At 38.0% G+C, this 25,000-nt stretch overlaps 1 protein-coding gene, 1 long non-coding RNA gene and 14 other non-coding genes across 17 annotated transcripts in view; all 16 read right to left on the bottom strand.

Annotated features, from left to right (window-relative positions):
• LOC125042712 overlaps positions 1 to 19,942 on the bottom strand; it is a 23,593-nt gene extending 3,651 nt beyond the window's left edge. The window contains exons 1-19 of the long non-coding RNA XR_007116373.1: positions 19,788 to 19,942; positions 18,238 to 18,294; positions 17,846 to 17,891; positions 17,177 to 17,428; positions 16,558 to 16,789; positions 15,945 to 15,998; positions 13,206 to 13,457; positions 12,524 to 12,773; positions 10,827 to 10,976; positions 9,943 to 10,227; positions 7,619 to 7,672; positions 6,257 to 6,508; positions 5,859 to 5,909; positions 4,431 to 4,665; positions 2,487 to 2,535; positions 1,500 to 1,784; positions 866 to 913; positions 439 to 483; positions 68 to 119 (exon numbers count right to left, since the gene is read on the bottom strand). This is a non-coding gene — a long non-coding RNA (uncharacterized LOC125042712). The remainder of the gene's footprint in view (positions 1 to 67; positions 120 to 438; positions 484 to 865; positions 914 to 1,499; positions 1,785 to 2,486; positions 2,536 to 4,430; positions 4,666 to 5,858; positions 5,910 to 6,256; positions 6,509 to 7,618; positions 7,673 to 9,942; positions 10,228 to 10,826; positions 10,977 to 12,523; positions 12,774 to 13,205; positions 13,458 to 15,944; positions 15,999 to 16,557; positions 16,790 to 17,176; positions 17,429 to 17,845; positions 17,892 to 18,237; positions 18,295 to 19,787) is intronic.
• LOC125045847 lies at positions 1,864 to 1,927 on the bottom strand. Its single transcript, XR_007116608.1, has one exon. It is a non-coding gene; the product is annotated as a small nucleolar RNA SNORD31 (small nucleolar RNA).
• Positions 2,613 to 2,679, bottom strand: LOC125045863. The gene has a single exon (XR_007116613.1). It is a non-coding gene; the product is annotated as a small nucleolar RNA SNORD31 (small nucleolar RNA).
• On the bottom strand, positions 4,747 to 4,810 carry LOC125045821. The gene has a single exon (XR_007116599.1). It is a non-coding gene; the product is annotated as a small nucleolar RNA SNORD31 (small nucleolar RNA).
• Positions 5,987 to 6,053, bottom strand: LOC125045859. The gene has a single exon (XR_007116612.1). It is a non-coding gene; the product is annotated as a small nucleolar RNA SNORD31 (small nucleolar RNA).
• LOC125045842 lies at positions 6,577 to 6,640 on the bottom strand. The gene has a single exon (XR_007116607.1). It is a non-coding gene; the product is annotated as a small nucleolar RNA SNORD31 (small nucleolar RNA).
• Positions 7,750 to 7,816, bottom strand: LOC125045808. Its single transcript, XR_007116596.1, has one exon. It is a non-coding gene; the product is annotated as a small nucleolar RNA SNORD31 (small nucleolar RNA).
• Positions 8,413 to 8,476, bottom strand: LOC125045838. The gene has a single exon (XR_007116605.1). It is a non-coding gene; the product is annotated as a small nucleolar RNA SNORD31 (small nucleolar RNA).
• LOC125045856 lies at positions 9,591 to 9,657 on the bottom strand. The gene has a single exon (XR_007116610.1). It is a non-coding gene; the product is annotated as a small nucleolar RNA SNORD31 (small nucleolar RNA).
• Positions 10,307 to 10,370, bottom strand: LOC125045816. The gene has a single exon (XR_007116597.1). It is a non-coding gene; the product is annotated as a small nucleolar RNA SNORD31 (small nucleolar RNA).
• LOC125045831 lies at positions 11,048 to 11,111 on the bottom strand. The gene has a single exon (XR_007116602.1). It is a non-coding gene; the product is annotated as a small nucleolar RNA SNORD31 (small nucleolar RNA).
• Positions 12,842 to 12,905, bottom strand: LOC125045835. The gene has a single exon (XR_007116604.1). It is a non-coding gene; the product is annotated as a small nucleolar RNA SNORD31 (small nucleolar RNA).
• On the bottom strand, positions 13,526 to 13,589 carry LOC125045829. Its single transcript, XR_007116601.1, has one exon. It is a non-coding gene; the product is annotated as a small nucleolar RNA SNORD31 (small nucleolar RNA).
• On the bottom strand, positions 16,076 to 16,142 carry LOC125045806. The gene has a single exon (XR_007116595.1). It is a non-coding gene; the product is annotated as a small nucleolar RNA SNORD31 (small nucleolar RNA).
• LOC125045824 lies at positions 16,878 to 16,941 on the bottom strand. Its single transcript, XR_007116600.1, has one exon. It is a non-coding gene; the product is annotated as a small nucleolar RNA SNORD31 (small nucleolar RNA).
• A 483-nt stretch (positions 19,943 to 20,425) lies between the features above and the next one.
• Positions 20,426 to 25,000, bottom strand: part of LOC125042697 (60S ribosomal protein L13-like) — a 27,796-nt gene continuing 23,221 nt past the window's right edge. For both annotated transcript variants that reach the window (XM_047638515.1, XM_047638523.1), the window contains exons 2-6: positions 21,663 to 21,860; positions 21,486 to 21,537; positions 20,902 to 21,075; positions 20,651 to 20,782; positions 20,426 to 20,543 (exon numbers count right to left, since the gene is read on the bottom strand). In XM_047638515.1, coding sequence (XP_047494471.1) covers positions 20,457 to 20,543; positions 20,651 to 20,782; positions 20,902 to 21,075; positions 21,486 to 21,537; positions 21,663 to 21,860 — 643 coding nt within the window. In that variant the 3' untranslated portion in view covers positions 20,426 to 20,456. The remainder of the gene's footprint in view (positions 20,544 to 20,650; positions 20,783 to 20,901; positions 21,076 to 21,485; positions 21,538 to 21,662; positions 21,861 to 25,000) is intronic.

Here is a 25,000-nt window from a genome sequence, read left to right as displayed (position 1 = left end):
TACTAATGCCAACTGTGCTTGTTTGTGTGTAATGACCACTATATTGAATTTATTTAATAATACTGACCTCATGCAAAACTACCAATTCTCAGGATCAGTATGCACTCTGATGGGTTCACCTGCAAGAATGAAAAATGTGTAATTATATATATATTTAGAAAATTTTAAACAAGTTTCAGGAAAGTCTCTCTTTCAGAGATAATACCATCATCAGACTTTCAGACTGGGGCGGTATATATATCATCATATTCATGCTGGTGTGTGTGTGTGTGTGTGTGTGTGTGTGTGTGTGTGTGTGTGTGTGTGTGTCTACATACAAACAAGAAAGAGATCCAACTCTTACACTGCTACCAAATGTTTTTAAAATTTCCAGATGATAAAGCTTTAAACTGGTCAAAAGAAAGTGATGTAGCCTAACAATATAGAAGTGACACTGACCTATTCTAGTCCATTGCTGTTCCACTATCACATTACTGGCTTTATCTGCAAGAAGAAAAAATATAAATAAGGTTTAAATCTTTTAACCCTACATTATTAGCAAGAATTTCTTTCAGCAATAACCATCATCAGACTTTCAGACTGGGGCGGTATATAAATCATCATATTAACCTCTTGATGCACGTATACATGAAATGACAACTGTAGTTTTACACTATTTACAAATAGATGGCTTAATTCGCACTATTGTCAGGGGGTGGGGGGTCTTCAGATTGGGATGGTACACTATATCAATTCATAATAAAAGAGAATGAAGAGAAATGCTAAATGTGGTGAACCCTTCACATGCAAAGCTATTCGAGGTTACTTAATTTTCTAAATGCTAATGTTTGTAGAGATGTCCAAGAAATTTCAAACAAATACTAACCTGTGGAAGTCCACTCTCATTGCACTCCCTCTCACTTCTAGGTTTAACCTGCAAAAACAAAAAACAAAATTAATAAGATGATACGTTTTAGAAACACTTCTGGAGAGTATTTCGTTCAGATATTATACCATCATCAGACATTCAGACTGGGGCGGTATATAGATCATCACATACTAAACATTGATATCAATGGAGTAAAAAATAATGAAAAATGTACAATTGAACATACTCAATTCTCAGACATCTGCCTTTTGGCAAAGTACAATTTTGTAAAGAAAATAAATGATTTTTCATTAATACAATATTAATTCATTATATAATAGAATGAGGAGCAATGGGAATGGAGATACTACCCTCGACCATGGGAGCATAAAAGGATTCAATCTTTAAATCCCCCTCAATGCTGTTTGTTCTAAAAAAAAAGATACAACCAACCAAAGCAAATGATACTAACCTATGCAAGTCAATTACTGTTGCCCTCAAACCAATTCTCCTCTAGAATTATCTGAGTGCAAGACCTAATTCATAGCCAGGTCTAGGCTTACTTTTTGAGGAATTTGGGGAGTCAGATCATGACTTATTTCCCCAAATCCTGTTAATTTTTTTGTGGGCAAAGAAGGAGAGAGATACTGACCTGTAGACCTGATTTGCATTGTTGGTATGCTCTCCTTTAACCCAACACCATCAGGGGATTCCACGATACGCAAAGCCCTCTCCCCTGGGTTGTGGCCTAGGCCCTGCTGCCAGGGGCTCGTGATATCACCCTAGCATGTGTGGCATGACCATACATGCCCCTGGAGAACGGGATTGGTGCACAATGGTGTTTATATACACATGCCACCCAGAATATAGTCCAGGAATGCTATGGCATGTATGTACATGCCACCCCACGGCTAAGGGTTAACTCTCACGGGTTGACCTGTAAAAGAATGAAAACTATTATCAAACATGCTCAATTCTTGCTTATCTTTTCTGATCCACTTTTCAGGCAATAATTTGAATTCAGAGAATACCTTCATCAGACTTTCAGACTGGGGCGGTATATAAATCATCACTTAATAATCACTGATGCTAGCTAGTGATAATGGTATATTGTGAAATACTTTTAGATCAGACAATGGCCAAAGCTATCATCACATGATAAACATGTCTGCCAATGGACAGGAGGAGTAAAAAATGAAAAAATAATATGCTCAATTCTCAGACATCTGCTTTCTGGCTAAGTACTATTTTACATTCTTGACTGGGGCAATACAATATATTAATTCACTATATAATGGAATGAGGAGCAATGGGAATGGAGATCCTACCCTCTGCCACAGGAATACTAAAGGATACAATATTGAAATATCCCTCAATGCTGTTTGTTCTAAAAATAATACAACCAACCAAAACAAATGATACTAACTTATGCAAGTCAATTGTTGTTGCCCTCAAATCAATGCTCCAATAGCTTTATCCAAATGCAAGACCCATTTGCTAGGCATGCTATTTGAGGAATCTGGGGGAGCCAGATATTTTAGTGAGGAGAAACAGAACTAAAACATAGCTATCTCTATTGCTCTTATCAATTGTAAGTAAAACTAAAAGGTGATCAACTAAGACACTAAGTGAAACTGACCTGCAGACATTTTCATGTTCAGTATTTTCCTTTCACTCCTTGGGTTGAGCTGTAAAAGAATGAAAACTATTATTAAATATGCTCAATTCTAGCTTACCTTTTTAGATCCACTTTATAGGAAATTATCTTAATTCAGAGAATACCTTCATCAGACTTTCAGACTGGGGCGGTATATCAATCATCACATAATAATCTCTCGTGCCATTGGAGTGTCCACTGTTCTTCTCAAATTAATTTTCTACACATGTACCCCACTATACACAGAGAGAGAAAATAGAGAGAGAAAATAGAGAGAGAAAATAGAGAGAGAAAATAGAGAGAGAAAATAGAGAGAGAAAATAGAGAGAGAAAATAGAGAGAGAAAATAGAGAGAGAAAATAGAGAGAGAAAATAGAGAGAGAAAATAGAGAGAGAGAGAGAGAGAGAGAGAGAGAGAGAGAAAATAGAGAGAGAGAGAGAGAGAGAGAGAAAATAGAGAGAGAGAGAGAGAGAGAGAGAGAGAAAATAGAGAGAGAGAGAGAGAGAGAAAATAGAGAGAGAGAGAGAGAGAGAGAGAGAGAGAGAGAGAGAGAGAGAGAGAAAATAGAGAGAGAGAGAGAGAGAGAGAGAGAGAGAGAAAATAGAGAGAGAGAGAGAGAGAAAATAGAGAGAGAGAGAGAGAGAAAATAGAGAGAGAGAGAGAGAGAGAGAGAGAGAGAAAATAGAGAGAGAGAGAGAGAGAGAGAGAGAGAGAGAGAGAGAGAGAGAGAGAGAGAGAGAGAAAATAGAGAGAGAGAGAAAATAGAGAGAGAAAATAGAGAGAGAGAGAAAATAGAGAGAGAAAATAGAGAGAGAGAGAGAGAGAGAGAAAATAGAGAGAGAGAGAAAATAGAGAGAAAATAGAGAGAGAGAGAGAGAGAGAGAAAATAGAGAGAGAGAGAGAGAGAGAGAGAAAATAGAGAGAGAGAGAGAGAGAGAGAGAGAGAGAGAGAGAGAGAAAATAGAGAGAGAGAGAGAGAGAGAAAATAGAGAGAGAGAGAGAGAGAGAAAATAGAGAGAGAGAGAGAGAGAGAATAGAGAGAGAGAGAGAGAGAGAATAGAGAGAGAGAGAGAGAGAGAGAAAATAGAGAGAGAGAGAGAGAGAGAGAAGAGAGAGAGAGAGAGAGAGAGAGAAAATAGAGAGAGAGAGAGAGAGAGAGAGAAAATAGAGAGAGAGAGAGAGAGAAAATAGAGAGAGAGAGAGAGAGAGAGAGAAAATAGAGAGAGAGAGAGAGAGAGAGAAAATAGAGAGAGAGAGAGAGAGAGAGAAAATAGAGAGAGAGAGAGAGAGAGAGAAAATAGAGAGAGAGAGAGAGAGAGAGAAAATAGAGAGAGAGAGAGAGAGAGAGAAAATAGAGAGAGAGAGAGAGAGAGAGAGAAAATAGAGAGAGAGAGAGAGAGAGAGAAAATAGAGAGAGAGAGAGAGAGAGAGAAAATAGAGAGAGAGAGAGAGAGAGAGAGAAAATAGAGAGAGAGAGAGAGAGAGAGAAAATAGAGAGAGAGAGAGAGAGAGAGAAAATAGAGAGAGAGAGAGAGAGAAAATAGAGAGAGAGAGAGAGAGAAAATAGAGAGAGAGAGAGAGAGAAAATAGAGAGAGAGAAGAGAGAGAGAAAATAGAGAGAGAGAGAGAAATAGAGAGAGAGAGAGAGAGAGGTAGGTTAGGAGGCATCAAGGGAACACCAAGTCACTAGAATGTCATTTACTTGGCTCTCTGATCCCCTCGTTTACCTCATTCCTCTATTCATAAGATCATTTCTAATAACAGCACTAATTCTAAGTAAAATTAAAAGGTGATCAGGTAAGCCTATTAACTGATGCATCGGTGACTTGCACCAAGCTAAAAAAAAAAAAAAAAAAAAAAAAAAAAAAAAAAAAAAAAAAGATAAATAAATAAATAAAAAACAAACAATAACAAGTAATACTAACCTGCAGACCTGAATTTCATGTTCAGTATGCACTCCATTAACGCATAACTGCTGGGCCACTTGTATAACCATCATAAACTGCTTGATCTGCTGGGTATAGCTACACACTATAGCATGTCAAGCGGGAAGGTACGTTACACGTAGTGGGCTCCTGCTCCTGAACGGTAGGACGGTTGTCAGAAATCGCCTGAGTCAGTGATGCATAGGCGATTTCTAATACCATCTCATAGGTTGACCTGTTAGAGAATGAAAAATGTATTATCAAACATGCTCAATTCTTGCTTATCTTTTCTGATCCACTTTTCAGGCAATAATTTGAATTCAGAGAATACCTTCATCAGACTTTCAGACTGGGGCGGTATATAAATCATCACATAATAATCACTGATGCCATTGTAGTGTCCACTGTGCTTCTCAAATCAATTTTCTCTTCATGTACCCTTGCCCAGTTACCCCATTCCTTGAATATTTTTTTGAAAATGAGTTTTATTGATATGTTAAAAATTTGATGGAAAGTTAACCCAATGGTGACGGGTCATGGCTATCACTGTCATAACAATACGCCCGATGTGAGGCGTGTGGCTGTCCGCAGCGGCGCCACGCCAAAACGCCCCGAGGCAATGATTCGGCTTGATGTACCGAATTCACGCGCTCAGAGTCGGCGCGCTGCCGCCGTTCGCCAGAGTGTAGAGTTTTTTTTTAATTTTCTATACCCGGCGCCATTGGGTTAATGAACAAGTTAAACAAGCGAGATTTTATGAATTTAGTGCTTCTGGGTTTTCAATTGTGCCAAATGCATATGTTTACTGCCCTGTGCTTAGGTCTACTCCATACTTCTACCTAAATACATTTAATAAATCATAGCCTAGCATGCTAGCTAGGGATAATGGTACATTGTGAAATACTTTTAGATCAGACAATGGCCAAAGTTATCATCACATGATAAACATTTCTGCCAATGGACAGGAGGAGTAAAAAATGAAAAAATAATATGCTCAATTCTCCGACTTCTGGCAAAGTACTATTTTGAAAAAAATTCTTCACATTCTTGACTGGGATAATACAATATTTCAATTCACTATATAATGGAATGAGGAGCAATGGGAATGGAAATACTACCCTCTGCCACAAGAGTACTAAAGGATACAATCTTGAGATATCCCTCAATGCTGTTTGTTCTAAAAATAATACAACCAACCAAAACAAATGATACTAACTTATGCAAGTCAATTGTTGTTGCCCTCAAATCAATGCTCCAATAGCTTTATCTGAATGCAAGACCCATTTGCTAGGCATGCTATTTGAGGAATCTGGGGAGCCAGATATTTTAGTGAGGAGAAACAGAACTAAAACAAAGCTATCTCTATTGCTCTTATCAATTGTAAGTAAAACTAAAAGGTGATCAACTAAGACACTAAGTGAAACTGACCTGCAGACATTTTCATGTTCAGTATGTTTTCCTTTCACTCCTTGGGTTGAGCTGTAAAAGAATGAAAACTATTATTAAATATGCTCAATTCTAGCTTACCTTTTTAGATCCACTTTATAGGAAATTATCTTAATTCAGAGAATACCTTCATCAGACTTTCAGACTGGGGCGGTATATCAATCATCACATAATAATCTCTCGTGCCATTGGAGTGTCCACTGTGCTTCTCAAATTAATTTTCTACTCATGTACCCCCCTATACACAAAGAGAGAGAGAAAGAGAGAGAATTAAAAGGTGATCATGTAAGCCTAGTTACTGATATGTTGGTGACTTGCAACAATCTAAAAGAAAAGAAAAGAAAAGAAAAACACAATAACATTAACTAAGTAATACTGACCTGCAGACCTGAATTTCATGTTCAGTTTGCACTCCATTAACCCATTACTGCTGGGCCACTTGTATACCCATCATAAATTGCTTGATCTGCTGGGTATAGCTACACGCTATAGCATGTCAAGTGGGAAGGTACGTTACACGTAGTGGGCTCCTGCTCCAAACGGTAGGATGGTTGTCAGAAATCGCCTGAGTCAGTGATGCATAGGCGATTTCTAATACCATCATGCAAGGGTTTTAACTCTCATGGGTTGACCTGTAAAAGAATTAAAAATTTATCATTAAAAATGCTTATTTCTTGCTAATCTTTTTAGGCAATAATTTGAATTCAGAATCAATCATCATCAGACTTTCAGACTGGGGCGGTATATAAATCATCACATAATAATCACTGATGCCATTGTAGTGTCCACTGTGCTTCTCAAATTTTCTACTCATGCACCACCCATCCACATGGTGAGTGTGTGTGTGAGAGAATGAGAGAGAAAATGAGAGAGTGAGAGAGAGAAAATGAGAGAGAGAGAGAGAGAGAAAATGAGAGAGAGAGAGAGAGAGAGAGAGAGAAAATGAGAGAGAGAGAGAGAGAGAGAAAATGAGAGAGAGAGAGAAAATGAGAGAGAGAGAGAGAGAAAATGAGAGAGAGAGAGAGAAAATGAGAGAGAGAGAGAGAGAAAATGAGAGAGAGAGAGAGAGAAAATGAGAGAGAGAGAGAGAGAGAAAATGAGAGAGAGAGAGAGAGAAAATGAGAGAGAGAGAAAATGAGAGAGAGAGAGAAAATGAGAGAGAGAGAGAAAATGAGAGAGAGAATCCCTGTGGTGCATGCTAGCTAGTGATAATGGTATATTGTGTAATACTTTTAGATCAGACAATGGCCAAAGTTATCATCACATGATAATCATTTCTGCCAATGGACAGGAGTAAAAAATGAAAAAATAATATGCTCAATTCTCAGACATCTGCTTTCTGGCTAAGTACTATTTTACATTCTTGACTGGGGCAATACAATATATTAATTCACTATATAATGGAATGAGGAGCAATGGGAATGGAGATACTACCCTCTGCCACAGGAATACTAAAGGATACAATATTGAAATATCCCTCAATGCTGTTTGTTCTAAAAATTGATATGGCCAACCAAAGCAAATGATACTAACTTATGCAAGTCAATTGTCATTGCCCTCAAAACAATGCTCCAATAGCTTTATCCAAATGCAAGACCCATTTGCTAGGCATGCTATTTGAGGAAATGGGGGAGCCAGATATTTTAGTGAGAAACAGAACTAAAACATAGCTATCTCTATTGCTCTTATCAATTGTAAGTAAAAATAAAAGGTGATCAACTAAGACACTAAGTGAAACTGACCTGCAGACATCATTTTTATGTTCAGTATGTTTTCCTTTCACTCCTTGGGTTGAGCTGTAAAAGAATGAAAACTATTATTAAATATGCTCAATTCTAGCTTACCTTTTTAGATCCACTTTATAGGAAATTATCTCAATTCAGAGAATACCTTCATCAGACTTTCAGACTGGGGCGGTATATCAATCATCACATAATAATCTCTCGTGCCATTGGAGTGTCCACAGTGCTTCTCAAATTAATTTTCTACTCAGGTACCCCCCCCATACACAAAGAGGGAGAGGGAGAGGGAGAGGGAGAAAGAGGGGGGGTGGGGTTGGGGGGGCTTCAAAGGAACTTCGTCACTAAGTCATTTACTGCCACTCTGTTATCCCATTCATTGATCATAAATCTATTTTATTGCTATCTCAAAAAAATAACAGAACTAATCATAAATAACAGATGTCAAGACTAAACACAAGTATACTGACCTGTAGACCTGATTTGCATTGTTGTTTGCTCTCCATTTAACCCAACACTCAGGGGATTCCACGATACGCCAAAGCCTCTCGCCTGGGTTGTGGTAGCTACCGCTATGCAGTCAGTGAAGGTACGTATACACCCTCAGTGGGCATGCTCATGCCCCAAACAGAACGGTAGAAAAGGTTGTATAGAAATCCCCTGAAAGTCAGGAATGCATAGGCGATTTCTAATACCACCATGGCAAGGGTTTAACTCTCATGGGTTGACCTGTAAAAGAATTAAAAATTTATCATTAAAAATGCTTATTTTCTTGCTAAACTTTTAGGCAATAATTTGAATTCAGAATCAATCATCATCAGACTTTCAGACTGGGGCGGTATATAAATCATCACATAATAATCACTGATGCCATTGTAGTGTCCACTGTGCTTCTCAAATTTTCTACTCATGCACCACCCATCCACATGGTGAGTGTGTGTGTGAGAGAATGAGAGAGAAAATGAGAGAGTGAGAGAGAGAAAATGAGAGAGAGAGAGAGAGAGAAAATGAGAGAGAGAGAGAGAGAGAGAGAGAGAAAATGAGAGAGAGAGAGAGAGAGAGAAAATGAGAGAGAGAGAGAAAATGAGAGAGAGAGAGAGAGAAAATGAGAGAGAGAGAGAGAAAATGAGAGAGAGAGAGAGAGAAAATGAGAGAGAGAGAGAGAGAGAAAATGAGAGAGAGAGAGAGAGAGAAAATGAGAGAGAGAGAGAGAGAAAATGAGAGAGAGAGAAAATGAGAGAGAGAGAGAAAATGAGAGAGAGAGAGAAAATGAGAGAGAGAATGCCTGTGGTGCATGCTAGCTAGTGATAATGGTATATTGTGTAATACTTTTAGATCAGACAATGGCCAAAGTTATCATCACATGATAAACATTTCTGCCAATGGACAGGAGGAGTAAAAAATGAAAAAATAATATGCTCAATTCTCAGACATCTGCTTTCTGGCTAAGTACTATTTTACATTCTTGACTGGGGCAATACAATATATTAATTCACTATATAATGGAATGAGGAGCAATGGGAATGGAGATACTACCCTCTGCCACAGGAATACTAAAGGATACAATATTGAAATATCCCTCAATGCTGTTTGTTCTAAAAATTGATATGGCCAACCAAAGCAAATGATACTAACTTATGCAAGTCAATTGTCATTGCCCTCAAAACAATGCTCCAATAGCTTTATCCAAATGCAAGACCCATTTGCTAGGCATGCTATTTGAGGAAATGGGGGAGCCAGATATTTTAGTGAGAAACAGAACTAAAACATAGCTATCTCTATTGCTCTTATCAATTGTAAGTAAAAATAAAAGGTGATCAACTAAGACACTAAGTGAAACTGACCTGCAGACATCATTTTTATGTTCAGTATGTTTTCCTTTCACTCCTTGGGTTGAGCTGTAAAAGAATGAAAACTATTATTAAATATGCTCAATTCTAGCTTACCTTTTTAGATCCACTTTATAGGAAATTATCTTAATTCAGAGAATACCTTCATCAGACTTTCAGACTGGGGCGGTATATCAATCATCACATAATAATCTCTCGTGCCATTGGAGTGTCCACAGTGCTTCTCAAATTAATTTTCTACTCAGGTACCCCCCCCATACACAAAGAGAGGGAGAGGGAGAGGGAGAGGGAGAAAGAGGGGGGGTGGGGTTGGGGGGGCTTCAAAGGAACTTCGTCACTAAAGTCATTTACATGCCACTCTGATTATCCCATTCATTGATTCATAAAATTATTTCTATTGCTATTCTCATAAAAATAACAGAACTAATCATAAGTGATATTAAAAGATGGTCAAGACTAAACACAAGTGATACTGACCTGTAGACCTGATTTGCATTGTTGGTATGCTCTCCTTTAACCCAACACCATCAGGGGATTCCACGATACGCAAAGCCCTCTCCCCTGGGTTGTGGCCTAGGCCCTGCTGCCAGGGGCTCGTGATATCACCCTAGCATGTGTGGCATGACCATACATGCCCCTGGAGAACGGGATTGGTGCACAATGGTGTTTATATACACATGCCACCCAGAATATAGTCCAGGAATGCTATGGCATGTATGTACATGCCACCCCACGGCTAAGGGTTAACTCTCACGGGTTGACCTGTAAAAGAATGAAAACTATTATCAAACATGCTCAATTCTTGCTTATCTTTTCTGATCCACTTTTCAGGCAATAATTTGAATTCAGAGAATACCTTCATCAGACTTTCAGACTGGGGCGGTATATAAATCATCACATAATAATCACTGATGCCATTGTAGTGTCCACTGTGCTTCTCAAATTTTCTACTCATGCACCCCCCCATACACATGGTGAGTGTGTGAGTGTGAGTGTGAGAGAGAGAGAATGAGAGAGAGAATGAGAGAGAGAATGAGAGAGAGAAAGAGAATGAGAGAGAGAAAGAGAATGAGAGAGAGAGAGAGAGAATGAGAGAGAGAATGAGAGAGAGAGAGAGAGAATGAGAGAGAGAGAGAGAGAATGAGAGAGAGAGAACGAGAAAGAGAGAACGAGAAAGAGAGAACGAGAAAGAGAGAACGAGAAAGAGAGAACGAGAAAGAGAGAACGAGAAAGAGAGAATGAGAGAAAGAATTTAAAGGTGATTACGTAAGCCTAGTAACTGATACGTTGGTTACTTGCAACAATCTAAAAGAAAAGAAACGAAAACAAAAACACACTAACAATAACTAACTAATACTAACCTGCAGACCTGAATTTCATGTTCAGTTTGCACTCCATTAACCCATTACTGCTGGGCCACTTGTATACCCATCATAAACTGCTTGATCTACTGGGTATAGCTACATCCTATAGCATGTCAAGCAGGAAGGTACGTTACACGTAGTGGGCTCCTGCTCCAAAAGAATTAAAAATTTATCATTAAAAATGCTTAATTCTTGCTAATCTTTTTAGGCAATAATTTGAATTCAGAGTCAACCATCATCAGACTTTCAGACTGGGGCGGTATACAAATCATCACATAATAATCTCGTGTCATTGTAGTGTCTACTGTGCTTCTCAAATTAATTTTCTACTCATGTACCCCCCCATACACAGAGAATGAGTTTAATGGCCTACTCCCTCTTCATACCCTCGTTCCCCTCCCCTGGTGCCCAAGACCCTGCTGGTTATCGCCTATACCAACATTGACCTGCGTCCAGAACCAAACTTCATGAACATGCCCAAAGCGAGCCATTCCCACCCTTACCGACGAGTTTAATGGCCTTTCCCCTCGACTCCCACGGTACCCAAGACCCTACTGGAAATTGCCTGTGCCGAGTTTTGACCTACGCCCAGAAAGTAACGACAACAGTGAAGTGCCCCCAGAGCAAGCGATTCCGAACCTTATTGTTAAATACCTTATAACTACAAGCGCACTATTATCTTGATTATACTCAAAATGTTTGTTAAAAATTCCTTATTCTCAATCACTATGTTTGTAATCATTATTGTTATTGATATTGTAGTTATCGAATGTTCATGATTTAATTGTTTAGTCATATCCAGTGTCCCTGACCCAACATGTGACCACAGGACCCCTACACTGCCATAAAGCAGAAACTCTGTACTGACATTTCCCACCAAATCTATGTTGCCATATCCTTATGTTAAACGAATATTTTGTGAACCCCTCAAAATCTTAGAGAGCCGAAATCACTCTGCCCTCAGCATCGGCTCAGGCAACACCTCAAGCTCTCGCTAAGACCGCTTCGTCTCGCGGGCGTGGCAAGAGGCCTCGCTCCTCCATGGGCGTCTCTGCCACGCCTGTCCTCTGTACACCACCTACCATATTCCCGTGCAAATAAAAGCTTGGAAACAGCAACAACTTTCACTTCACTTCAAGAGTACCACACAAACGAGTGAGAGAGGATAAAGACCACCACAGTACGGTACATGACACTGGTGGAATAACGCTGGGAAGATACTGCACCACAGTGTCATTACAATGAGAGAGAGAGAGAGAGAGAGAGAATGAGAGAGAGAATGAGAGAATGAGAGAGAGAGAGAGAGAGAGAGAATGAGAGAGAGAGAGAGAATGAGAGAGAGAGAGAGAGAGAGAAAGAGAGAGAGAGAGAGAATGAGAGAGAGAGAGAGAATGAGAGAGAGAGAGAAAGAGAGAGAGAGAGAAAGAGAGAGAGAGAGAGAATGAGAGAGAGAGAAAGAGAGAGAGAGAGAATGAGAGAGAGAGAGAGAGAGAGAGAGAATGAGAGAGAGAAAGAGAAGAGAAAGAAAGAGAAAGAGAGAATGAGAGAGAGAGAATGAGAAAAAGAGAAAGAGAGAGAAAGAATTTAAAGATGATTACATAAGCCTAGTAACTGATACGTTGGTTACTTGCAACAATCTAAAAAAAAAAAAAAGAAAACAAAAAAAAAACACAATAACAATAACTAATACTAACCTGCAGACCTGAATTTCATGTTCAGGTTGCACTCCATTAACCCATTACTGCTGGGCCACTTGTATACCCATCATAAACTGCTTGATCTGCTGGGTATAGCTACACACTATAGCATGTCAAGCAGGAAGGTACGTTACACGTAGTGGGCTCCTGCTCCAAACGGTAGGATGGTTGTCAGAAATCGCCTGAGTCAGTGATGCATAGGCGATTTCTAATACCATCATCCAAAGGTTAACTCTCATGGGTTGACCTGTAAAAGAATTAAAAATTTATCATTAAAAATGCTTAATTCTTGCTAATCTTTTTAGGCAATCATTTGAATTCAGAGTCAACCATCATCAGACTTTCAGACTGGGGCGGTATATAAATCATCACATAATAATCACTGATGCCATTGTAGTGTCTACTGTGCTTCTCAAATTTTCTACTCATGCACCCTCCCATACACATGGTGAGTGTGTGAATGAGAGAGAAAGAGAGAGAATGAGAAAGAGAGAGAATGAGAAAGAGAGAGAATGAGAAAGAGAGAGAATGAGAAAGAGAGAGAATGAGAAAGAGAGTGAGAGAAAGAATTTAAAGGTGATTACGTAAGCCTAGTAACTGATACGTTGGTTACTTGCAACAATCTAAAAGAAAAGAAACGAAAACAAAAACACACTAACAATAACTAACTAATACTAACCTGCAGACCTGAATTTCATGTTCAGTTTGCACTCCATTAACCCATTACTGCTGGGCCACTTGTATACCCATCATAAATTGCTTGATCTGCTGGGTATAGCTACATCCTATAGCATGTCAAGCAGGAAGGTACGTTACACGTAGTGGGCTCCTGCTCCAAACGGTAGGATGGTTGTCAGAAATCGCCTGAGTCAGTGATGCATAGGCGATTTCTAATACCATCATCCAAGGGTTTTAACTCTCATGGGTTGACCTGTAAAAGAATTAAAAATTTATCATTAAAAATGCTTAATTCTTGCTAATCTTTTTAGGCAATAATTTGAATTCAGAGTCAACCATCATCAGACTTTCAGACTGGGGCGGTATACAAATCATCACATAATAATCTCGTGTCATTGTAGTGTCCACTGTGCTTCTCAAATTAATTTTCTACTCATGTACCCCCCCATTCACAGAGAGAGAGAATGAGTGAGAGAATGAGAGAGAAAATGAGAAAGAGAGAGAGAGAGAGAAAATGAGAGAGAGAGAGAGAGAGAGAGAGAGAGAAAATGAGAGAGAGAGAGAGAGAGAAAATGAGAGAGAGAGAGAGAGAGAAAATGAGAGAGAGAGAGAGAGAGAAAATGAGAGAGAGAGAGAGAGAGAAAATGAGAGAGAGAGAGAGAGAGAAAATGAGAGAGAGAGAGAGAGAGAAAATGAGAGAGAGAGAGAGAAAAAGAGAGAGAGAGAGAGAGAGAGAAAATGAGAGAGAGAGAGAGAGAGAGAAAATGAGAGAGAGAGAGAGAGAGAAAATGAGAGAGAGAGAGAGAGAAAATGAGAGAGAGAGAGAGAGAGAAAATGAGAGAGAGAGAGAGAGAGAAAATGAGAGAGAGAGAGAGAGAGAAAATGAGAGAGAGAGAGAGAGAAAATGAGAGAGAGAGAGAGAAAATGAGAGAGAGAGAGAAAATGAGAGAGAGAGAGAGAGAAAATGAGAGAGAGAGAGAGAGAAAATGAGAGAGAGAGAGAGAGAGAGAAAATGAGAGAGAGAGAGAGAGAGAGAGAAAATGAGAGAGAGAGAGAGAGAGAGAGAGAGAAAATGAGAGAGAGAGAGAGAGAGAGAGAGAGAGAAAATGAGAGAGAGAGAGAGAGAGAGAGAGAGAGAAAATGAGAGAGAGAGAGAGAGAGAGAGAGAGAGAAAATGAGAGAGAGAGAGAGAGAGAGAGAGAGAGAGAGAGAAAATGAGAGAGAGAGAGAGAGAAAATGAGAGAGAGAGAGAGAGAAAATGAGAGAGAGAGAGAGAGAAAATGAGAGAGAGAGAGAGAGAAAATGAGAGAGAGAGAGAGAAAATGAGAGAGAGAGAGAGAAAATGAGAGAGAGAGAGAGAAAATGAGAGAGAGAGAGAAAATGAGAGAGAGAGAGAGAAAATGAGAGAGAGAGAGAAAATGAGAGAGAGAGAAAATGAGAGAGAGAGAGAGAGAAAATGAGAGAGAGAGAGAGAGAGAGAAAATGAGAGAGAGAGAGAGAGAGAGAGAAAATGAGAGAGAGAGAGAGAGAGAGAAAATGAGAGAGAGAGAGAGAGAGAGAGAAAATGAGAGAGAGAGAGAGAGAGAGAGAAAATGAGAGAGAGAGAGAGAGAGAAAATGAGAGAGAGAGAGAGAGAGAGAGAAAATGAGAGAGAGAGAGAGAGAGAGAGAGAGAAAATGAGAGAGAGAGAGAGAGAGAGAGAGAGAGAGAGAAAATGAGAGAGAGAGAGAGAGAGAGAGAAAATGAGAGAGAGAGAGAGAGAGAGAGAAAATGAGAGAGAGAGAGAGAGAGAGAGAAAATGAGAGAGAGAGAGAAAATGAGAGAGAGAGAGAGAGAGAGAAAATGAGAGAGAGAAAATGAGAGAGAGAAAATGAGAGAGAGAGAGAGAAAATGAGAGAGAGAGAGAGAGAAAATGAGAGAGAGAGAGAGAGAAAATGAGAGAGAGAGAGAGAGAGAAAATGAGAGAGAGAGAGAGAGAAAATGAGAGAGAGAGAGAGAGAAAATGAGAGAGAGAGAAAATGAGAGAGAGAGAGAAAATGAGAGAGAGAGAGAAAATGAGAGAGAGAGAGAAAATGAGAGAGAGAGAGAAAATGAGAGAGAGAGAGAAAATGAGAGAGAGAGAGAAAATGAGAGAGAGAGAGAAAATGAGAGAGAGAATCCCTGTGGTGCATGCTAGCTAGTGATAATGGTATATTGTGTAATACTTTTAGATCAGACAATGGCCAAAGTTATCATCACATGATAATCATTTCTGCCAATGGACAGGAGTAAAAAATGAAAAAATAATATGCTCAATTCTCAGACATCTGCTTTCTGGCTAAGTACTATTTTACATTCTTGACTGGGGCAATACAATATATTAATTCACTATATAATGGAATGAGGAGCAATGGGAATGGAGATACTACCCTCTGCCACAGGAATACTAAAGGATACAATATTGAAATATCCCTCAATGCTGTTTGTTCTAAAAATTGATATGGCCAACCAAAGCAAATGATACTAACTTATGCAAGTCAATTGTCATTGCCCTCAAAACAATGCTCCAATAGCTTTATCCAAATGCAAGACCCATTTGCTAGGCATGCTATTTGAGGAATATGGGGAGCCAGAACAAGACCATTGTTTGCCAAATATTTTAGTGAGGAGAAACAGAACTAAAACAAAGCTATCTCTATTGCTCTTATCAATTGTAAGTAAAACTAAAAGGTGATCAACTAAGACACTAAGTGAAACTGACCTGCAGACATCATTTTCATGTTCAGTATGTTTTCCTTTCACTCCTTGGGTTGAGCTGTAAAAGAATGAAAACTATTATTAAATATGCTCAATTCTAGCTTACCTTTTTAGATCCACTTTATAGGAAATTATCTCAATTCAGAGAATACCTTCATCAGACTTTCAGACTGGGGCGGTATATCAATCATCACATAATAATCTCTCGTGTCATTGTAGTGTCCAATGTGCTTCTCAAATTAATTTTCTACACATGTACCCCACTATACACAGAGAGAGAGAGAGAGAGAGAGAGAGAGAGAGAGAGAGAGAGAGAGAGAGAGAGAGAGAGAGAGAGAGAGAGAGAGAGGGGGGGAGGGGGAGGATAGGAGGCATCAAGGGAACCAAGTCACTAAGAGGTCATTTACTTGGCTCTCTGATCCCCCCCTTTTACCTCATTCCTCGATTCATAAGAACATTTCTAATAACAGTACTAATTCTAAGTAAAATTAAAAGGTGATCAGATAAGCCTAGTAACTGATGTGTTGGCGACTTGCAACAAGCTAAAAAAAAAAAAAATAATAATAAATAAAATAACTAAAAAAAAAAAAAAAAAAACAATAACAAGTAATACAAACCTGCAGACCTGAATTTTATGTTCAGTATGCACTCTGTTAACCCATTACTGCTGGCTCACTTGTAAAACCATCATAAATTGCTTGATCTGCTGGGTACAGCTACACGCTCAAACACATCAAGCGGGAAGGTACGTTACACGTAGTAGGGCTCCTGCTCCGAACGGTAGGACAGTTGTCAAAAATCACCGGAGTCAGGGATACAGAGATTTCTAATACCATCTTATAGGTTGACCTGTTAGAGAATGAAAAATGTATTAGTAAATATGCTCAATTCTTGCTTATTTAAGATCTTTTTAGATCCACTTTTCAGGCAATAATTTGAATTCAGAGAATACCATCATCAGACTTTCAGACTGGGGCGGTATATAAATCATCACATAATAATCTCATAATAATCTCTCGTGTCATTGTAGTGTCCACTGTACTTCTCAAATTAATTTTCTACACATGCATCCCCCCATACATATGGTGAGAGAGAGAGAATGAGAGAAAGAATTTATAGGTGATTACATAAGCCTAGTAACTGATGCGTTGGTGACTTGCAACAAGCTAAAAAAAAAAAAAAATAAAAATAATAATAATAAATAAAAAAATAAAAATAAAATAAAGTAATACTAACCTGCAGACCTGAATTTCATGTTCAGTATGCACTCCATTAACCCATTACTGCTGGGCCACTTGTATAACCATCATAAACTGCTTGATCTGCTGGGTACAGCTACACGACGCTCAAACACATCAAGCGGGAAGGTATGTTACATGTAGTGGGCTTCTGCTCCGAACGGTAGGACGGTTCTCAGAAATCACCGGAGTCAGGGATGCATACAGATCTCTAATACCATTATCTAAGGCTTATCTCTCATGGGTTGACCTGTAAAAGAATTATAAATTTATCATTAAACGTGCTTAATTCTTGCTTATCTTTTTAGGCAATCATTTGAATTCAGAGTCAACCATCATCAGACTTTCAGACTGGGGCGGTATATCAATCATCACATTGACACCAGAGGTGCCTGTATATATTTAAATTCACTAATTGTTCAAAACTGTTCTTGCACATTTGAGGCCTAAATGGCTAAATAACACTGTCACCAAGGCTATATACACAATCCAATCTCACCTGCTTATCCCATTCCTTAATTTTTTTATTACTATTATCATAAACACTAACATTCTTTTACAATCTGTATAATATTAGCAGTAATTATCTTGCCCAAAAACTCAAGGAATGAGGTAAACATGCAAGACCATGTAGGCTTAGCCCATTCAATAATAAAGAGAGACTAACCTATAAAACTTCTCCCTCCTTTCCTTATCACAATTGTAAATTTCATCTGTAAAAATACAAACTGTAAATTTGGTGTAATTTTTTTATATTTACATTTTTGTCAAGTTTTTCTTTCAGGGATAACCATCATCAGACTTTCAGACTGGGGCGGTATAGCTATCATCACACAATCAACATATTATTCAGAAAATGCACATAATACACATGGCTTTACAACACTTTGTCACCAAGGTGTTAAATACTACCTGCTCTCACCTGCTTATCCCATTCAAGGAATGGGATAAGCAGGTGAGAGAGAGCGAGAATTGATAAAAATCAATCCCAAGGCTACACCACAAAAAAAAAAAAAAAAAAAAAAAATTATACATCTAAAAAATACAAATAATACTGACCTTATGCTAATATGTTGATTTTCATGTTCAATATGCTCTCCTATTCATACAAGTTATCTGTAAAAGTTTAACTCAAAAGTTAGTTCTTTTAGTCAAAATACTACTCTCAGGGAAAAAAAAAAAAAAAAAAAAAAAAAAAACATTGGGTTAGCTTAATTTAGTAGTGGGTTGTTTGAGGTTCCCATTTTCATCCTGCACAGGACCTTGTTCCCATTTTCATCCTGCACAGGACCTTGTTCCCATTTTCATCCTGCACAGGACCTTGTAAATATACTAGATCCCATTTACTTTAGACTTTCTGATCGACACATTCAAAAACCATTTGGTAAGGAATTTGAATGAATACAAATTATAAACTAGATTACCCCTTTGAAGGCTGAAGGCAAGTGAATAAGCTGAATCAATGTAAAAATCAAAAATCAAAATGAATGCCGATTAGAATCAAGAGCAATGAAAAGCTACCAACTTTCTCCAGGCAGGAAATAATAATTATTTGTTACAATGATTATTCTTCATGTGATATTTGCTTCTAAATTACCCCATGTGTAAGAAATGGGCAGTATTGTGTTTGAACACAAGCCAGCCAAGTTGCAAGAAGAGAATGCTACCTATGCACCACACAGCACACCGATACCGACAGATAATACTCTACTTTTATTTTGGACTTTTAAAACATATTACAGTGACTAACATCAGATGCATTGCTAAAAGTTATGGTTAGGAGTTTTTGGGTATATAAAAATATACTTTTAAAAAAACTGTCAGATTGCTGAAAAAAATGTCTTTTACTGCATGACTGACATGTCACATTCCTCTTGCTCATTACTGATGACAGCTAAGCATAAGTAGATTTCTGAAGTGTAGGTCTACCTTGCCATTTCCAGTAGTTCCAATTTATTTACTAGTACTTTGCTTACAACAAAGTCCCAGACAAAGTAAAATAGTTGTCCATGCTCTAGATTCATTTACAAGAAACAAATTTTTATTTGGTTATAAATAGCATGTTTAACCCCATGCCGGCGGGTATGACGTATACGTACGTGCTAAGCCCACTGAGTACTTGTTTGGTTGTTTTTACACATAGATGGCTATACTTGTACTACGTCACCAACAAGCCAGTTACGAGTACTGCCAGTCTCGTCCCGTTCACCCTTTTCTTTGATTTACAAAATATTTTACGTTATCTTATTTTGCTGTTATTAATATTAAAAAACATTATAATAATTATAATGTTTAAAATAATCATAACACCATTAATATTAATAGCACTAGTAAAACATACGTTTTTCCCGCCAATTCAAATCAGGTACGGTCACGGTCTACTAATTGACTCCTTTGTGGCTAAGCACTAGCAGAGCCATCTATGGGCAGACATTTCACAAAAAAAAAAAAAAAAAATATAGAAAATAGGCACAGCGTGTTCCCCATATTTTTCTTTCCCCCCGGCAGCATTGGGTTAAAAAATATTTAAATATCAAAATATTCACAGCATTGTTCCTACACAAACTACTACTATAAGCACTGGACCTGAAAAATACAAAATTCTTTACCAGTTTTGTTGAAAATGCATTGCTATCCTTTTTCTTGTATCTTTATATAATCCACCACATTCTTCGTAAGCTATGACTCCACAACAGAAATCCTGGAAAGATAGGTAAAACACGATGTGGGCTAGCACACTTTGTCAAAGAAGTGTCATTTTCCATTTGCAAAATTAATCTCACTTAATGACTTACCTTTATCCTGACTGTGTGATCATTCCAAGTTGATGTTTTCCTACCTAGAGGAAGTAACCAAAGTAGAACTATACAATAAAAACATTTTTCAGGTTACATTTCTCTAGTCTTGAGTAATTTGACATTTTCAAACATGATTTCCATCTTTGTTTGAAATTCAGTCATTTCCCTTAAATTTTAACTTAAAAAATTATATTTGTTTGCAGACTGGGGTTACACAAGCTAAGTTTTACATTTGAAGAGGTCCTTCTGTGAAATGTATTATTCACAATATGGCTACTTGTTACATTTCATTTTATTAAACCTGCTCAATTCAACAGGTATTTTGCAAACCTTAGGGTTATAGGAAAAGTTATAAATGGGTACCTGAAGTTGAAAATGTTGGGATATAAAGCCATGCAACTAATTTAATCCATATTTGCTTAGTATGATAAGGATAATAAAAAGATGTATTTTTTCCTTGGTTTACTAAAATGGTACATTTTACTTCTTGCCAATAACAGCAGCATCCTCTGCGGCTTCCTTGGCCTTCTTGGCACGGATACCCCAGTTGCGTGCCATGGTGCGTTCCTGTGGGAAAACATGAACAAATAACCAACTGGATATTTAAAAGTTTGCACGAGATTACTTTTCCATTGGTTCTAAATAATCTAATAAAAAAATTACTCTGTACCTACCCTTCGCAGAGCGCCATAGGCAGCAAACCTCTTGGCTTTCGCGGTAACCTTCATGGCCTTCTCACCCTTCTGGGTTTCAACGTAAGGCATTACCACTCCCTTAAGTTGCTGTGCCATTGCCATCTCCTCAGGCTGGAAAATAAAAAGATAGGCATTAGGAGAACAGAGAATGAAATCTAAGCAGTTAATTATACATGATTAATATATGGAGAGGAGCTAAAACAAAAGTAAAACCAGTTTTCACAACTTACTGAAGCATCGGTCTTCTTGGGCTTCGTGGTCTTGCGTGGGAAGAGGATCAACTTGCTCTTGTACTCCTTGAGCCTCTGTACATTCCTTTGCAGAGCTCCAACAGACTTGTTCACACGGCGATGGTCAACTGCAATGCCGATGGTCTGAGCATAACGCTTGCACAGGCCAGCAGCCTAGAGAAATTTGCAACATCATTAAATACATGCAAGTATAGGCCTTCTATAACCTGTTACTTCTATGAGAGCATATAGACACATTGTCCACTATGGCTTTGTTTTACTTATTTTGTTTACACAATTAGTAATAAAGTAATGAACAAAATTTGTTACATTAAAAAGTCATGAAATGGGGTTGACAAGCAAAATCAGGTTGTTTTACAAGTAGTTCCTTGGCAACCAACCGATTGTGATGCTGTGTATACAAAATTAGTACAATAAACTCAATAAATTGTACAAAGCTGGTACCAAAGAGTTACATAAATCAATAACGAAGAAAAAAAATAATTTAAAAACAATCAACATTGTATTAAGAAATAGGCAGAGCAATAAGAGAAAAAAATGTAAAAATATTGAGCAGATCTCACCTTAATTTCTTCAAGAGTGAATCCCTTGCCAAGACGCTGCTTAATGTTGTATCTGTAATAGAATAAGATATAGTTCAAATATATAGTAAAAATATACATAATATAAATAAGTCGACAAGTTCTAGTTGCTAACATTAAAATGATGCTTAAAATGGAAATTTTTTTAAGAGGTCTTACTTGGAAGTGGGGCATCGGACAATAGGCTTCAGCTTGCCAAGAGGTCTTGGTGCAATACGGCGGGCCTTCTCCTGCCTCTTGACACGGCGCCTGTGCTTGCGGGCAGGCTGGGTGAACCATGTGCGGACATAGCGCTGCCAGTCCTTGTGGAAGTGACCATTAGGAATAATGTTATTTCTCTTGGGAGCCATGGTGGATCTGGAAACCAAAACAAGTTTTTATAATGAAAGATGTTGGATATAACAGCTTTCTATTACACAAGTTGACAGTTTTTATACTGGCAATTATTTATTGCACAAGAGTTGTCTATGTGCAATATCCAAGACTGTAGCAAAGTTTGTGCAGAAATTGTGGATGCCAAAGGACCTACATTTCGTATTTGTAATGTACAGATACATAACCATTTTTCTGTGCCAAATTAAGTCACATGCACAAGTGCACTTGTTGCAATGAAAGAAACGATCAAAGAAAAAGTTTGGAATGAACTGTAAACTGGTTATAAATAAAGAACTTCTGAATACAACAGCAATACAAGTGATATCATGTCTAAGGGTAATGGAATGCAAGACACTCAAGAAACAAATGAGTATATACACAAAGAAACTATATAGAGGGATTCTAGTTTCAACCAATCAGCCCTTGGTTTATGTAGTCTTTTATTGTGTCAATTTTATTGACCTAGCAACTGCCTGATTTCCCAATTCCATGAATTGGCATACATTTTTTTTTATGCTATTGATATTGTTAATCATGGTTGACATTAAATTTATCACAAGGGTATTAAAATATTAAAAATTCTTTTAGACAATCAATCAAGGAAATGAGTAAACCAGTAAGGAAGGTAGGAGTAATAATGGACTAATTTGTGCCTAAGTACCTGAGAAAATTACAGTGGACGACATCTTTATCACACCATTTAGGATCATTGGATAACTTACTAGTTTCCTATGATTTATATATTAATACAAACATTCATGATGTACAATACAACATAATTCCTTCCTGTTTTTGTTAGGAATGTCTTTCACAACCTCCCTACAAATCTAAACTTACAAACAGATCCAAATGCATTTCCATGCACCTATCTCTTCATATTTATGGCACTGTCACTTGAATACTGTATAAACACTGGGTATTTTCAACAAAAATTGATGTCTTACTGAAGCTCCCAATTTACTAAATTCAGCCTATTTGATTACCAACAGAATAAAATTATATACTCATCTGTTCTATATATTCATTACTTAACCCCTTTCCGACGGGTGTAGAAAACTTAAAAAAAAAAAAAAAATCCATGCTCTGACAAACCACGGCAACGCGCCGACTTTGAGTGCGGGAATTCGGTACATCAAGCCAAATCACTGCCTCGGAGCACTATGGCGCCGCGGCGTACAGCCACATTTCGAGCAGTTTGTTTTCACATAGGTATGACCCGTCGGGAAGGGGTTAACAAAGCGCTCGAAATGTGGCGTGCGGCTGTATGCTACCGCGGCGTGCCAAAGCGCTCAGTGGCGGTGATGTACCGAACTCCTGAGCTCAAAGTCAGCGCGTTGCCGTGGTTTGCCAGAGCGTAGATTTTCTTTTATATTATTATTATTATTTTTTTAAAGTTTTCTACACCCATCACCAAGGGGTTAATGTAACTGATTAACCCAATTCTGCCGGGCCACGCCTTGTGGTGCCATAAACTAATTGATCTATGGAGTGCAGCTGTATGCCACAGCGACACACCAAAGCACGATGAGCAGGGCATTCAGCTTGATGTAGTGATCTCCTTCACTTAAAGTAGGCTAGTTGCCATTAATCTCCAGAGCATAGAGTTTAAAATTTTCTTCAACCGGCGAAAAGAGGTTAAGTGAAATGTCTTAAATATGCAAACAAATACTTCCATGATGGTATATATAGACAAAGACATACTAATGGGACCACCATTCAATGGCTAATGTCAGCAATGCTCTCATTTTTCTCCAAGTTATTTCTTACATTTTAGGGATTAAATTTGCTTTGCTATTGAACAAACTGTGCCACATGCATCCTAGTATGGTTTACACTTAAATTTACAATTTAACTTGCTCCATCTAGCAGGTATGGTGCCCTATTGGTAAATTGCTAAAGTGGTTCACTTTTTTTTTTTTTTTTTTTTTTTTTAATTTCCCCCGAGTTATCCCAGACAGCAAACAGTTTAACGAAATTAAATAGATAGACCTATTTTTAAATCTATAGCATGAATATTTGCACAATTAGTTTTGGTTCATATGGCAATGCCTGTAGATCCCCAGGAGTGCCCCCAAGGCTAGAGTAACGGTTAGTCTGTGGTCAAATCATACACAATGCCACACGAATCTTGGTAATATTGTAATTTAATCGACAACTGATCCCTAACCAATTTCACTATAAAAGCCTTATCTGCCATATGCTTGGATTCTGAAAGAGGTCTATTTGGTAACGTTAAACTTGATATTGTGAGCTATCAGTTTGTGCTAAGGTAAATTTACACATACTTTTTGGTTAAATAATAAGAAAAACATGCATTTTAAAGAAAATTATATATTACCATTCTATATGGTGTAATTAAAACCATGAAATTGAGGACAGTCGTAGTGTGCTTTTAATACGCATTTAAACTTTGCTAGGAACAATTTTCCTAAATCAATGTTGACCATATAACTCAAAACGGCAACATGTCACTTAGTACATCCATTAATACGTGCTTGTGAAAATCATTATTTTGTACTCATCAATGCCTGTGGTATTTGTTACCAAGTGTGTGAACCCTTCCTAAACAATCTCAAAACCAGGGTATCATGTAAATCCAAAAATCCAAACCTAAGCTTTCCTACCTTCTATTTATTCCCTAAACAGGGGGGGGGGGGGTAGCCCCTCTATACCCCCCCCTTTAAAAGTAATAGTACTTTTAAGAATTGTGGCTGTGTGGTGTTAAAAAGTGGATAATTTCATCCTTTTGCAGTGAATACGAGGCCACAGTAGCTGTACCTGTGTTGTATACGACTATTTCTTCTGCTCTATAAGATGGCAAGGTCTATTTCCCTCTATCTGTATAGCATTTGCCGCAACAATGACAAGGCCTGATATTCCAAGTATACACATTTTACACATTTGGCTAATATATTGTAACATTTTGTAAGTAATTTTCAATCCTATTCTGAATGTGAACATTTTAATGAATAGGCTATTTAACCCAATGGCGCAAGGGAAAAGCAAATTAAAAAAAAAACTACGCTCTGGCGAACGGCGGCAGCGCGCCGACTCCGAGCGCGTGATATCGGTCCATCAAGCCGAATCATTGCCTCGGGGCGTTTTGGCGCGGCGCCGCTGCG

The sequence above is a fragment of the Penaeus chinensis genome, chromosome 3, assembly GCF_019202785.1.
Source record: "Penaeus chinensis breed Huanghai No. 1 chromosome 3, ASM1920278v2, whole genome shotgun sequence".
In the NCBI taxonomy this organism is placed as follows: domain Eukaryota; kingdom Metazoa; phylum Arthropoda; class Malacostraca; order Decapoda; family Penaeidae; genus Penaeus; species Penaeus chinensis.
The sequence above is the reverse complement of the archived record's forward strand: the minus strand, read 5'-3'. Positions and strand labels throughout refer to the sequence as shown.